This window comes from Argentina silus (assembly GCF_951799395.1).
Source record: "Argentina silus genome assembly, chromosome: 12".
Lineage (NCBI taxonomy): Eukaryota > Metazoa > Chordata > Actinopteri > Argentiniformes > Argentinidae > Argentina > Argentina silus.
Window position 1 is genome coordinate 2,334,908 of NC_139666.1, and position 15,259 is coordinate 2,350,166.

At 49.2% G+C, this 15,259-nt stretch overlaps 1 protein-coding gene across 1 annotated transcript in view; it reads left to right on the forward strand.

The window, feature by feature from the left end:
- The window catches only part of map3k13 (mitogen-activated protein kinase kinase kinase 13), a 35,218-nt gene extending 20,482 nt beyond the window's left edge, over window positions 1–14,736 (forward strand). The window contains exons 2-14 of the mRNA XM_083682360.1: window positions 761–1,477; window positions 2,359–2,542; window positions 3,542–3,733; window positions 5,093–5,251; window positions 5,760–5,918; window positions 6,240–6,348; window positions 6,446–6,555; window positions 6,898–7,014; window positions 7,837–7,980; window positions 8,352–9,084; window positions 9,992–10,062; window positions 10,286–10,577; window positions 10,990–14,736. Of these exons, the coding sequence (XP_083538486.1) occupies window positions 859–1,477; window positions 2,359–2,542; window positions 3,542–3,733; window positions 5,093–5,251; window positions 5,760–5,918; window positions 6,240–6,348; window positions 6,446–6,555; window positions 6,898–7,014; window positions 7,837–7,980; window positions 8,352–9,084; window positions 9,992–10,062; window positions 10,286–10,577; window positions 10,990–11,091 (2,991 nt within the window). The 5' untranslated portion in view covers window positions 761–858 and the 3' untranslated portion in view covers window positions 11,092–14,736. The remainder of the gene's footprint in view (window positions 1–760; window positions 1,478–2,358; window positions 2,543–3,541; window positions 3,734–5,092; window positions 5,252–5,759; window positions 5,919–6,239; window positions 6,349–6,445; window positions 6,556–6,897; window positions 7,015–7,836; window positions 7,981–8,351; window positions 9,085–9,991; window positions 10,063–10,285; window positions 10,578–10,989) is intronic.
- The last annotated feature ends 523 nt before the right edge of the window (window positions 14,737–15,259 follow it).

Sequence of the window (15,259 nt, forward strand, 5' to 3'; positions counted from 1 at the left end):
TGTGTGTGTGTGTGTGTGTGTGTGTGTGTGTGTGTGTGTGTGTGTGTGTGTGTGTGCGTGTGTGCCAGATGTTTAGCTCTCAGATCTCCTAATACTCAGGCAGGCTTAATCCCTGGCTTGCACAGAGGACACAGTAAACCCTGTATACTCAGACTCAGGAGCTACTGATTCCCGGAATCTTTCCATCTCTCTCTCTCTCTCTCTCTCTCTATCTATCTATCTTTACCTTTGATTTCAGTTTCACTCTTTCTCTCACTCTCTATCTACTGTATATATCTCCTGCTTTCTCTCTCTCTCTCTCTCTCTCTCTCTGTGGAGTTTACCCAGCATGGTTAAAACATAATCATCATTAATATAAGCTGCTCTCCCAATCCCAGATCCATGAGAGAGGAAATGAAGGGCTTGCGTCTCTCTGTGGGGGAGTGACAGGATGTATTAACCATGTTTTCATATCCGCGGGGGAGCCTGCTTACCAAGTCGTTAGGGTATGTATAGAGTACATAACACCAATGTCACAGTTTCACTGGCCGGGTTTGAACTGTGTTAGCCTGCCAAGCTAAAGCCTGGGTGTTAGCTCAGGGAGCTAATGCAGATTTGTTGGGTCTCAGAGGAGGTTACTCATCACTTGTCATGCGAGTGTGGTCCACCAAACCATCTTTTAACACCGTTACCCAACCACTTCATGGTTCGCCACCTCTCCTGTCCTCAAGGTTTGTGCTAACCTCTCTCTCTCTCTCTCTCTCTCTCCCCCTCTCCTCAGGTGACTACCGGAGTTCATCTAAACCTGTGTGTTAGGAGCGGCCCGCCTAACGCTCCCTCCCTCTACGTCCGCGGGCGGCCCATGCACCGCACGGCATCATGGGTAGCTCCCCCGAGGTGCTCTCGTGGACGTCCTGCCCCGGCCTGCTGGTGGGCAAGCTGAAGGAGGAGCTGAAGCTGACCGTCGTAGGGGACGCCATCAAGAAAGCCAACCCCAGCACACCCAACCCCCAGGGCCCGCCCTCCCCTCTACCCCTGCAGATCATCACGGACCTGGCCCCCCCGACCCACCTCTCTGTTCCCCTCCAAAGCACCCTGCTGCAGCCCCCGGGGCCTGAGGAGGAGGCGGCGGTCCTGGGGGGCACCAGCCCCCCCATCACGGCTCTGAGCGAGGACTCCACCCGTGAGCAGAGACACTTTGACAACAGCGTGCTGCAGCTCCAGGAGCACGAGCAGGAGGAGGCTGAGTCTCCGGCCTCCTGCGGCCAGGGGGGCTGTGGCAGCGGTGGGGAGGAGGGCACCAGAGAGGGCCTCTGTCCGATGCACAACCACATGGAGGGCGGCACACACAACCACCCCCACGACGACATCAAGCTGCACTTTCACAGGGCAGGGACCGGGGGTGGGGGGTTCCTGGAGGGGCTGTTTGGGTGTCTGAGGCCTGTCTGGAACATCATAGGGAAGACCTACTCCACGGAATACAAGCTGCAACAACAAGGTACTATACTGTACTGAACCTACGGCCAGGGTGGGGCTAAGCTAACTGTGTTTAATGCTAATATCCTGTAGATGCTGTGCCTATGCCAGGGTGGGGCTAAGCTAACTGTGTTATCCTAGCTAGCATCATGTCAACATGACCCTTGCTGCTACTCACACTGAATGCAGCTGTCAGATTGAATTGGGGGTAAGGGTGAAGTTCTTGTTGCACCATGCGTTGTGGTTAGACACAAATGAGTTTGTCCTTGTAGTCTGGTCAACTGGCCGTGCCCGTCCACAGCATGTTGCTGCCCCTCTGAGATATCTTGCCCTGGCATTCACCATTGCGGTCGGAAAACACATGTGCATACCATCAAGGGTGGAGCCGGGAAATGTGTCTCGTGTTTTGACTGTTCCGAATATTTGTGGCGTCCCCAAACCAGGCCCTTAGTTTAACGAGTTGATGCGCAGCTTGGACCGATACCAGACTGCTGTAGGAGTGTGGCAGTTCCAGCGTGTATCTGTTTATTCAATTCATATATGTATTATACAGTCATATATGTATTATACAGCCCATACCGTCTGTCGGTAGGCTGAGTGAGACAATGTTAGCATTCAGGCTTTCCTCGTCAAAGAGATTGTATCTCAAAGACTTCAAAAAGTTGACACACTAACACCCTTACCACATAATCGCAAGGTTCCTGGTTCGATTACCGACCCTCGACATATCCTGCATGTCATCCCCCCTCTCTCTCCCCGGTCCTTCCTGTCAGTCTCTACGGTCTCTATCCCAATAAAGCAGAAATGCCCAAAAAACCTTTTTTTTTTTTATAATTATTATTTTTTAACGAAAATCATAACAGTAATACTGTTTGTGGCCCTGTGTGATTGTTGGCGGTGCAGACTTGTGGGAAGTTCCGTTCGAGGAGATCTCCGAGCTGCAGTGGCTGGGCAGCGGGGCGCAGGGGGCCGTCTTCCTGGGGAAGTACCGCGGTGAGGAGGTGGCCATCAAGAAGGTGCGGGAGCAGAAGGAGACGGACATTAAACACCTGCGCAAACTCAAGCACCCCAACATCATCGGCTTCAAGTAGGTCTCCCGCTGCTGCTCCCAGTGTCCCTCACACGTGCTCCTAACCCACCAACTGCCAAAGAGTTCCGGAACACTCCCCACCTAGAGTGTTCCAAGTGTTCTATGTGGTGTTTACCTAGCAACAACACTCTGATTGGCTACAAAATGAAGCATTGTCATTTATGCATTTTTGGGGACTCTAGTCTCCCTTGGCACTCTAGAATGTTGACCATTTGGGCGACTTTATTCACCCTCGGCGCTGAATGAGTTAAACCTGGTATAAACATTTGGTTGAGTTTGGGTCGGACGTTGAAACAGACCTGACGTGGTCTTGGGGTGACGCAACCTTGTGTACGTTGATTGTTAGGGCTGATAAACATGTTATTACTGAATAAGTCATTAAATTATAGCTTTCTGCAGTTTTAGGAGCTTTATTTAAATTGATCTACCCGATATTTCAGACATTTTGACTCAGTTAGCCCTGAGACCGGAAAGTTGGGGGTTTGATCCCCCGCTTAGTCATACGTTAGCAATGTGACCCTGATGCCTGCAGGCTTGGCACTCAGCACGAGGGAGATGGATCGGGGGTAAGGCCCTGCGACAGACTGGCATTCTCAGTCTGCCTCATGCTTCAGAAACAGGACGGCGGTCCTGTGAGACACTTTGCCTCGTGCTGTACGACCTGGCTCACACAAAGCTTACTTATCTTTGATCTTACATTTCAGAATGTCAACGACAGACATTTTCCTGTTGGTAAAAAAAAAAAAAAAAAGGGACCTCTCAGTAATGTGCTCTTCATTTTGCCTGTCCTCTTTGTTATCGTGTGTATGCAAATCAGTCAATTCCTGCTGGGACCATATATACTGAAAAACGTTATGCACTTACTGCAATGTAAGCCGCTTTGGATAAAAGCGTCAGCTAAATGGCATACATGCCTACATACATTACATTACATTACATTAAAATTCCAATCCAAAAGTCTGTCTCTAATGTGTGTTTGTGTTTTGTCCCCCGTAGGGGTGTGTGCACCCAGGCCCCCTGCTACTGCATCCTCATGGAGTACTGTGCCCAGGGCCAGCTGTATGAGGTCCTCAGGGCCGGCCGCAAGGTCACGCCCAGTCTGCTGGTGGACTGGGCCTCAGGAATCGCCAGCGGCATGAACTACCTGCACCTGCACAAGATCATCCACAGAGACCTCAAGTCCCCCAAGTGAGTGGCTGATGAGGTCCTCTAACCCTAACCCTTTGTGATCTGAACAACTGCCTTCAAACCTTTTTGTAGTCGGAAGTGATGATGTTCTGTAACGGACTGAACGATGTCCTTTGGCATGTTTTGTTTGTGTTTATGTGTATCTTTATTTATGTATGAATGTTGATGGGTGGATGTGTTTTTGAGTGCCTGCTGAAAAGCTTATCGCCCCTCGGGGATGATTTAAGATGTTCAACTTCGCTCTACTCTACTCTGCTTCTCTCCCCCCCATCTCTCTCTTTCCCCCCTCTCTCTCTCTTTCCCCCCTCTCTCTCTCTCTCTCTCTCTCTCTCTCTCTCTCCCCCCCCCTTCTCCTTTCTCTCTCTCTCTCTCCCCCCCCCTCTCTCTCTCTCTCTCTCTCTCTCTCTCTCTCCCTCCCCCTCCCTCTCTCGTGGAACCACCAATTTTGCCCCCACACACAAGAACTGCACTGTTTCATTTGGAATCCGCCCACAAGTGTATCTAGGTGTGGACTGTGCCAGCGTCACTGTGTGGTCTACCCACCTCTGTTTCCCTTGTGCAGCATGGTGATGTAAAGAGGCTTGTTCTGCTACCAGGAGATGTTCTCCATCAGGCACTTCAAGCCAAGCTGCAGACCTCAGCAAAGCAAACGCCAGTCAGATGAATGGCTTTTTAACCCTGTGTAGGCTGACTGTCCTAGACACACTGGCTCGTTCAGTAGTGAACGCTAAGACATACCGCTGTGCTCAACACACAGTCAGATACATGGATTTTTAACAAGTTTCAAGTTTATTGGTACGTCTCGTACACGAGTGCAGGGAGTAACATTCTTGGGCTCGGTTCCTTGACAATGCAGCATCCAAAATACAAATAACACTGTGTAGGTCTACAGTGAGACATACTGGCTTGTGGAGCACTGAGCTGGTTTAATGTAAAGCCTGTTCAGCCTCTGGTTCCTTCCTGCTCTGATCACATCTCTCTAATCAATGTCCTTTGGCGTTGTGCTGCGTCAGGGCTGAACTGTTAGTCAGCAGAACGCTGTGTGAGTCCCTGAGCAGCAGAATCGTTCACACACAAAGACACGTCTGTCCCACTCATCACCATCACTAACCCTAACCCTAACCCTCTATGTGATGAGAAAACAATCATTGTTTGTTTTTTTAGGTTGTATTCGTGGTTAGGGTTTAAGGGGCACGTTTATAAAAAAAAATAAAAAATAAAAAAAGAATTAATCGCGTTATGTTTTAGTTTTTTTGTGGGGGTTTTTATGCATTGTTCCTTTAAAAATAAAAAATAAATACCGTCTGACCCCCCCTTCGATGTTTGATTTCCTGTCGTGTCCCTCTACTTCCTGCTCAGTGTTCTGGTCACCTACAACGACGCCGTGAAGATCTCTGACTTCGGGACGTCCAAGGAGCTCAGCGACAAGAGCACCAAGATGTCGTTTGCGGGTACGGTGGCCTGGATGGCCCCGGAGGTGATCCGCAACGAGCCTGTGTCTGAGAAAGTCGACATCTGGTGAGCAGGAAAATAACCCATAACCCATAATCAGGAGGAAAACGCTCCTCATCAGCCATCAGACAGCTGGATTGATAAAGAGTTTTATGATACAAAAAGACGTATTCCTGTTTATTCATAGATGATAAGACTAGAACTTTGGTGGTGGTGAATCAGACGTCAGGTTGGTGCAAACAGTCGCCCCGCAGTTCGACTTGCTCCGACCGAGCCTCGAACTTGCGACCTCTGGCTTGCCGACACACTCGACCGTCTCCTCAGATACCCGATGTTCACCAGCTATGCTATCGAAAAGCTAGCAGTTAGACAGCGCATTTCTGCTTTATTGGGATAGAGACAGTAGAGAATGACAGGAAGGATGGATGGGAGAGAGAGGAGGGATGACATGCAAGATAGGTCGAGGGTCGGAATCGAACCGGGAACCTTGCGATTACGTGGTAAGCGCGTTAGTGTGCTACGCCACTAAGCGCCCCCCAGTGAAGCATTTGTAACCCCTGCTTGGGTTCCCCAGGTCGTTTGGGGTGGTGCTCTGGGAGCTGCTGACGGGGGAGATCCCTTATAAAGACGTGGACTCCTCGGCCATCATCTGGGGCGTGGGCAGCAATAGCCTGCACCTCCCCGTGCCGTCCACCTGCCCCGACGGATTCAAGATCCTCATGAAGCAGACATGGTGAGATATGACCGGTCCTCCAGAGACTCTGCAGAGAGAGAAATACCTCAAATGAGGGCCCCCGCGGGGTCAGAGGGCGTGCCTTCTCTTTAAGCTCCTCTAAGTGGATTTGATATACACTTCCTGAATTCAATTGCATGTCTGCCTGTGTGGTCCAAATGGATTAAGGGTAATAAACAGGGTAATAAATTTCGTTCTCTCGCTCCTCCCTCTCTCCGTGCACTCTTCTTTATTCCCTCCCCCTCTCTCTCTGCTCGTGTGTGTGTGTGTGTGTGTGTGTGTGTGTGTGTGTGTGTGTGTGTCCTCTCCCTCTCCCCCCAGGCAAGGCAAGCCCAGGAACAGGCCGTCATTCCGCCAGATCCTGCTGCACCTGGACATCGCCTCGGCAGACATCCTGGGCACCCCTCAGGAGACCTACTTCAAGTCTCAGGTGAGCACTTTAACCAACGCATGCTTCAGATAGTGAGACTGAATTCCAGGTACTTAGCTCCTATCATAACAGCCGTGTGTGTGTGTGTGTGAGACAGGCGGAGTGGCGGGAAGAGGTGAAGAAGCATTTTGAGAAGATCAAGAGTGAAGGAACCTGCATCCACCGGCTGGACGAGGAGCTGATCAAACGCAGGAGGGATGAGCTACGGTGAGAGAGAGAGAGAGACAAAAAGAAGGAGAAGCCTCAGAAAAACTCTCTGTGCAGATTATCCTGTCCAGTACATTGTAATTTGTGTCTGTCTCACCATGTACATACAGTATGTTTGTGTGTTAAGCGTGTATTTTAATCTGTTATATATTGTAGTTATGTATTGGTTTAATGTTATGTTTGTGTTTTATGTTTTTTTATGTTGAGGATTATTATTATTATTATCTGGAACCCAACAACCATTATCTAGGACCTTAATTGCCCTTTGTAGACGGATCCATAAAGTTGTGTTTAATCTAATTGAATGTGACCCCCCCCCACCCCACCCCACCCCACCCACAGACATGCTCTAGACATCAGGGAGCACTACGAGAGGAAGCTGGAGAGAGCCAATAACCTGTACATGGAGCTGAGCGCCATCATGCTGCAGCTGGAGGTCAGAGAGAAGGAGCTGATGAAGTATGTAAACAAGCAAACTAATCAATCAATCAATCAGTCAGTCACTGTTTAGAATGTGGTATTTTCTGTCAGAGGAGTCAGCCACAACTCATGCTGACCTGCAGCCAGACTAGCGTCTCCCAGCCTACGCTAGAAATGATAGTTACCAGATCTCCAGCAAGCACATTTAAATTCTGTTCCAGTTCTATTTCAGGTTTTATATTGTTCTCGTAGAACAATAGGCGATTTGCCGCTAGTCTATCTGAGAGCGGTCTCCAGACGTCTCCTATCTGTGTCAGCCCTAAGCCACTTACAGAGCGACCGAGGCAGGACTCTGGGGAGACAAGCCTGTCTCAGACAGATTTGGCATCTCATTTTTCTTTTTTTCTTTTTTTTTTGGCATACAATTGCTTTTTTCCCTGTTTTCTGACCCGTTCTGTAATGGCTCGCTCCAACAGCAGGACTTTCTCTTCAACTACCACAGTGTTTCCTCTCCCCTAATAACGAATGAGTTACCGTTTTCCTTATGTCATGTTTTTTTTAATATATATATATATATATATATATATATATGCCATTTAGCTGACGCTTTTATCCAAAGCGACTTACATTGCAGTGAGTGCATACATTTTTCAGTATATATGGTCCCAGCGGGAAACGAACCCACAACCTAAGCGATGTTAGCGCCATGCTCTACCAACTGAGCCACAGAGACCCACAATGGTCTCGTTAATGAGAGTGTTATGATAACCTGTAAAAAAAACAACAAGTGTGATTAAGATAAGGTGTATCAATATTTCCTAAACTATGTATCAGTCCTAATGCCACCCCCGTTCTGTTCAGGAGGGAGCAGGCGGTGGAGAAGAAGTACCCGGGCAACTATAAACGCCACCTGGTCAGACCCATCGTCCGGCCCAACGCCGTGGAGAAGCTCATCAAGAAGAAGGGGAGCATGTCCCACAAACCTGGGATGCCCCCGCCCAAAAGGTCAGAGTTCACGCTGCCTCTACCGTAATAGAATCACAGCGCTTCCCTCAGCGTCCCTCTGTCTAGTGCACAGGTGTCAAACTCATTCCATGGAGGGCCGAGTGTCAGGCTGCTGAGTGTCAGCAGGCTTTTGGTTTTTCCTTTCAATTAAGACCTTGTCAACCAGGTGAGGGGAGTTCCATACTAATTAGTGACCTTAATTCATCAATCAAGTAGATTGATGAAAGAGCAAAAACCTGTAGACACTCGGCCCTCTGTGGAATGAGTTTGACACCCATGGCCTAGTGGGTGTTGACATTGTGTGGATAGGAGTGGTTTTCATGCGTTAGTGCCCCACACATTGACCTCTGACCTCTGTGTGCCCCTTATAGGCCAGACCTCCTTCGCTCCGATGGCATCCCCAGTCTGGAGGCGCTCCCCGCCCCCTCCCCCCTCTCCGGCAGCCCCAAGGTGGCGACCCCTCCTGGGAAGGCCCGGTACCGCAGCAAGCCTCGCCACCGCCGGGCCAACAGCAAGGGCAGCCACAACGACTTCCCGGGGGTCCTGGGCAAGCCTGGGGCGGGGGCGGAGGAGGAACAGCCCCTACAGCAGCACTACCACCACCACCACCACCCGCCACCAGAGGGCCCCCTCCTCCCGCTGAAGGGCCGGGAGAACGCCGTGGCCAACTGTGCCAACAACCTGCGCTACTTCGGCCCCGCCGCGCCCCTGCGCAGCCCCCAGACGGACCACCTGCACCGCCGCGTGTCCGGCCCCGACCCCGACATCATCACCACGGCGATGGACGCCGACTCACGCCAGCGGGGCACGACCTCCGGGCCCGGGCCGCTGTGCCCCTGCTGCCAGGCCCACCCCTTCCCCGGCTGCCTGCACTGCACCGACACCCCCTCGGCCCCCAGCCACCCGGTGTTGCCCAGCTACTCCCTGCTCAGCACCTGTGAAGGGAGCCCGCCCCCCCCCGCCGCCACAGCCACCACCACACCCCGGGAACCAGACCCGGTGTCGGACGGGGAGGCCCGGCTGAAGGGGGAGCAGCAGGGGACGGAGGCCCTGCGGAACACCTTACCCTCTGGGTTGCCCCGCACCCTGAGGCCACTCAGGAAGGTACGGGAGCAGGGAGGGAGCAGGGAGTCCAGGGAGGGAGCAGGGAGGGAGCAGGGAGTCCAGGGAGGGAGCAGGGAGTCCAGGGAGGGAGCAGGGAGGGAGCAGGCAGTCCAGGGAGGGAGCAGGGAGGGAGCAGGGAGTCCAGGGAGGGAGCAGGGAGGGAGCAGGCAGTCCAGGGAGGGAGCAGGGAGGGAGCAGGCAGTCCAGGGAGGGAGCAGGGAGTCCAGGGAGGGAGCAGGGAGTACAGGGAGGGAGCAGGGAGGGAGCAGGGAGTACAGGGAGGGAGGGAGCAGGCAGTACAGGGAGGGAGCAGGCAGTCCAGGGAGGGAGGGAGCAGGCAGTCCAGGGAGGGAGCAGGGAGTCCAGGGAGGGAGCAGGGAGTCCAGGGAGGGAGGGAGCAGGCAGTCCAGGGAGGGAGCAGGGAGTCCAGGGAGGGAGCAGGGAGTCCAGGGAGGGAGCAGGGAGGGAGGGAGCAGGCAGTACAGGGAGGGAGCAGGCAGTCCAGGGAGGGAGCAGGGAGGGGTGGGAGCAGGGAGTACAGGGAGGGAGCAGGGAGGGAGCAGGCAGTCCAGGGAGGGAGGGGTGCAGGGAGGGAGCAGGCAGTCCAGGGAGGGAGGGATGCAGCTGGCCCCCAGAGTAGTGTTTACCTCTGACAAACCACCCTGGCAGAAATGGAGAAATCTTTTATTAGATGGTCAAACTGTTTACCTTGTAGCCCCTTTTAATGTAATGGCTGACTGACTGTTAAAATGTGATGTGTGTGTACTGTATGTTTGTTTGCGTGTGTGTACTGTATGTTTATGTGTGTGTGCGTGTGTGTGTGTGTATAAGCTGGTAGAGTGTGTGTGGGAGGAGCAGTGAAAGGTTGATAATGGACTAACAGTTGTAATTGCTCCTCTCCTCCCAGGCTGGAGATGAGTCTTCTGAAGAGGAGGAGGGGGAGGTGGACAGTGAGGTGGAGTTTCCAAGGAGACAGAGGTAAAAGGCAGCCTTTCATGTATTCATGTTCCCCGCGTCCTCCAGGGACGTGTACGAGCCATCTGGAGAGACGAGCTCAAAAACAGAAAATAGGATTTTTACCAGATTCTTTACTTATAATGATGATAAATGCCTCTGATTTAGAGCTTTCCCACAAGGTGCTCAAATCAGTTTACAGTGCATGGAGAAAACTAATTTCACACTTCCTCTCCCTCCCCCCCAGACCTCACCGCTGCATGAGGAGTTTCCAGTCCTACTCCACCTTCAGCTCAGAGAACCTGTCGGTGTCTGACGGGGAGGAGGGCAACACCAGCGACCACTCCCACAGCGGCCCCCTGGAGCGGCTGAGCACCAGCCAGGAGGAGCAGCTGGACGACCTGCTGTCCCGGACCCCCGACATCCCCATCGACATCTCCACCCAGTCCGACGGCCTGTCTGACAAGGAGTGCGCTGTCCGCCGGGTCAAGACCCAGATCTCCCTGGGCAAGCTGTGTTCAGACGAGCACGGCTACGAGGTCAGGGCGCCCGCTGTTGCTGTTGCTGTTGTTGTTGTTGTTGTTGTTGTTGTTGTTGTGGTGGTGGTTGTTGTTGTTGTTGTTGATATGCTGTAATAGCCCTATAGGGTCATGATGATGTATGAAGGTCATAGTTCGTGTTTGTGATGGTTAGAATATTTATTTAAACTGACATGAAGGAAGGCTCAGCAACATGACATAATCAGATCGCCACATAAACAGAATTAAAATCTGCCAAGACTGCCCTTATCGTCTCTTCCCAATGAATTTGAATGTCGTTACGACTGTCACCTCCGATGAGGACCTTCCTCTTTAAACGCTGGAGGCGGTTAGTTTCAGTGTAGTACACCCAGCAGCCCATTGACAGCCTTTGACATGACATGTACTGACGGGCCCCTCTCTGTCCCTCCAGAACCCGCTGCACTTTGGGGAATCGGACTGTGACTCCTCAGAGGCGGAGTGTTCCGACGCCACCATTAGGAACAACAAGCCCTGCGCCCCCTCCTCCTGGTGAACCCCCCCCCCCCCACACACACACACCCCTTGGCCTGGAACATCCCCCGGACCCCCCCCTGCAGGAACAACGGCAATAAGAAGACCCCACTGTATACAGACCCCTCCCCATAGCAACGCCCCTGTATACAGACCCTTCCCCATAGCAACGCCCCTGTATACAGACCCCTCCCCATAGCAACGCCCCTGCAGTAGCTCCTCCTCCCAGCCCTTCTCCTCTCCCCCTAGGACTACAGCTCCCAGCAACCCCCACCCTGACTCATCCATCCAGGCAACCTAAGGCAGGGATCCCTTTTGAATGATATTGTACAGTAGATCGTGTAACATTCATAATTTATTTTTGTCTGAGTTTTGAGGGGAAAAAAAAAAAAATCTGGAACTCTGTAAAACTTAAAGATGAACAAAAACAAACAACAAACCAGATACACACACACACACACACACACATTGTAAAATATAGCGTGGTGATGATGAAGAACGATGAAGATGATGAGGATGCAGCGCAGCTTGGATCCGCCAGAGACAATAAGCTGACCAGTGGGGGTTAAAGTGCAAGGCAGCGTTGTCGTTGTTATGAGTGTCAGGTGCTGGTCCCTCAGACTGTGGCAAATCAGTACCGTAAGTATTCTAAAACAGGACAACAGGATTTAACAGGCATTTAAAAACATGCCGCCGACTACGCCAGACACAGAGACCCCCACCAACCAGCACCGTCTCTCTGACTACTACTACTATTACTACTACAGCCTACCTGCTTTATCATGAGTTTACACAACAAGGCCCTGGCGTCAGGAGACAGGGAGGAATACGGTTTAAACACCAGCATGAACAGCGCCCCCCCAGCCCCCCCCCCCACACACACACACACACACACCTTTCATTTCCCAACCATCTTACAGTACGTGTCTCATTGGATCCCTGCAGCAGACCCATCCAAGCATGTCTGTTTGCCTCGCAATGCAAGACTGCCAGAAGACTGCATGAGTCTGCAGGACACGCGGACGCAAGCGGAGGCCGGAACGATCCTCCTCTTCCTCCGCGCCACCGAGCCTCATCCTCATCATTCAAGAGAAGCCTCGCATAGGAGTGAATTGAATCAGACATCATGACCAAGTGTTAAATATATCAGTGTTTATTAACATGCACCATCTACTAGGGTATTTACGGTAGCCTATATCCCACCTCAGGGTTGTTCTCAGAGAAGCTCAGTGAGAGACCAGACTGGACCAATGTTGTATGTTCTCATATTAACTGACCAAGTCTTCAAGATAGCGTGTCTTTTGCCTCATCATTGATAGTAGACAGAGAGGTCCAGTAGACGTAGGGTAGTTATGGAGGTGCAGTATCCCTTCAAGCAGTTCCATCCAGCCCTCACGTCTCCCTTGTTTGTTCCACTTTTTCAGCAGGGTCGTGACTCGTGAGTAGGACATGGGTGCCTGTGCATCATAGGGTGCGAACGGAGTGTTTTTAGAGTCAGAGGAAAAATCTGAGGTACAGTACAGGCACCAGACTATGTTCCATGTTGTAGTTAATGAAACAGCAATAATGCAGGTTCACACTCAGGTGAAAGTGGGTCGTTTGCTCAGGATTGTCCAGCAGGCTGGACAGACGCAGTGCAGGTGCAGTTGGTGACAAAACAGCTTTTTAGATAACTATATTTTTAAAACTGTGAGTAGTTTAGTTTGTAAATGACGCCAATATCTTAAAGTAGCCTTTGCTGGTTTAATGCTCAGGTCTTTAGTTGAGGGTAGAGGGAATAGTTGCTGTTCTTCTAGGTTTTAGCAATATGATGTCCACTAGATGGAGACAGCTACAAAGGATGATTTTCGCCTTGTGTTATATAGTGTGTTACAAAACTGGCTTCATTCCTTTTTTTTTTTTTTTATAATTTAGAAGGTCAGTTGTCAGATACGATCAGAATGATTCTGTTCAGAGTTAATCATAGCAATCATCCTTCATTGTGTCATCCTCTATGAGAAAGGGATACTGCATCTTACGTAACTATGAACACTTGAAGCATTTTTACCCCTGCGTTTCAATGTTAGTATTCATGTTAATATTCATACGTTTAGATAGCCAGTCAGGGTTGAAGTTGAACGTCATATGTAATAGAAATGTATCGAGATGGCTCAAATTTACAGCAAGGAATATTAAGCCAGAGACAAGACCACAGAGCACAGGATCGTTGCTCTTGGTTGTGTTCGCAACCATATCTCAGTGTTAGCTCCTCCTGTGTATAAACCATCTATTAATGTTGTTATAACCTGTTATATCTGCCGACCTTTATTATGACCTGGGTCAAAACTGTGGACCACGGTCACTGATCAGATGACTGGTGTGAAATGGTCTGTAAATTACGTTATCAAAACATAACTGAAGGATCATCTGTGGTATTACACCAGTCAGCCCTGATAGGCGGTTGGAGCCCACCTTCTTGTGTTTACGTGTGGAAAACCGTATGATCGGAATCAGACCGATATGTTATGAGTGAATAACAATGTCTTACCGGCAAAAATCCTGTCAAGTACGATTGTTGAAATGTTTTAATTTAATTTAATCTTTCTCTCTTTTTTTTTGTAGCTGGCCTACATGATTTTTGAAGTAATTTATTATGGATGACCTGGCAAGTTTAGATTTCTTTTTTAATTTCAGGCAGCTTTAAAATGGGTTGTCTTGTCTTTTTAATTTCTCCTAATAAGTTTTTTCTTTTCTTTTTTTTAAAGAAAGCACAACTAAAAGGAATTGATTGTGATGAGAGGTGGCAAAACGTATTGGTATACTACTAATTATGGTATCTGTTAATCATTCTGAGGTATGGGTCTAAGAACCTGAATATCTCTCTTGTAGTATCTGTCTCCTTTGAGAATCAACAGGCAGCTGTTGGGAACTTTTCATGGTAGTCTTTCATACATCTAATCCTCTGGGTATTACTCATCATTCACCAACTGTATCTTTCATCTAAAACCAAGGTGTAAACACTGTTACACAATGCTAAGCTAACCCGTACCTCCAAATGCTATCATGGTTTGTCAGTATGGTCTACCAGTTACCCTGTCTGGAGCCCATATTCAACTTTACACTAAAATGCAAAACTGCTTGTAAATGTATTGAGACTTCTTGGTTGGATTACGCTCTTGGCTTTATGTCAAGGCTCAACAGAAAGATTCAACAGAAGTGTTCATGAAGACGTTTTGTCTTGACAGGGATTATCATCAGAGATTAAAACGGCAGCTTGGGGTTCAGCGGCAGTTCTGTACAACTAGGTTTTAACAGCAGTTCAGGTTTTATAGAGACATAATCATGTCGTACATCTGAGGTACATTTCTGCAGAGCAGATAATTGTATCACTCTACCAACTGTGCAGTGATTTCTCTCTCTCTCTCTCTCTCTCTCTCTCTCTAAAATACCAGTTACCTGAGTTTCTGTGTAAGTGTCATTAGCTGTAAACGTCATTCACCTCTCCCCATGTACCCAACATCTCTACATCTCTACATCTCTTTCTTTGTTACTCTCTCATTTCTCCACCTCTTCCTTCTCCTCTTGAATGGCATTATGATCAACCAATCCTGACAGTTTCCTGTATTATTCAGTGTACAGTGCAATGGGATCCAGGAAGAATAAAATCAAAGCAAACAACTGCATGGAATAAACGCTGATGTACTGTACCAACCCCTGTTTGTCTGTCTCTTCTATTCTTGACTGTTTCTGTGTGTTTCAATGGAAATGGCTATATTGCAATGATAATGATAGATGTGAACTGTAGGCAGAACACATAATAATAATAATAATAATAATAATAATAATAATAATAATAATATATTAATAAACTTGCTTTATATAGCACCTTTTTTGAAAGTGTTAGAAAGTGGTTTACAAATGTGCAGATAAAACAGATATGCAAATAGAAACAACAATACAAGTAAAAAAAAGAGTAAAACACAACACATTAAAAAGAATACGGATATTATTTGTGGGGGTTAGGACTAGGGTTTAATAGTCTCGAGAAAGAACAACGTGAAAGCACCAACATGAGAGACGATAGGACAGAGAAGAGCCATTTCTGTTTTCCTGTTTCTGTTATGTTAGTGTCTATCATTATTTACCATATCTATTTCCATTCCACAAATCCAAGATATTTGGAATCAAAGTTAGCAAAAACTTCATGGAAA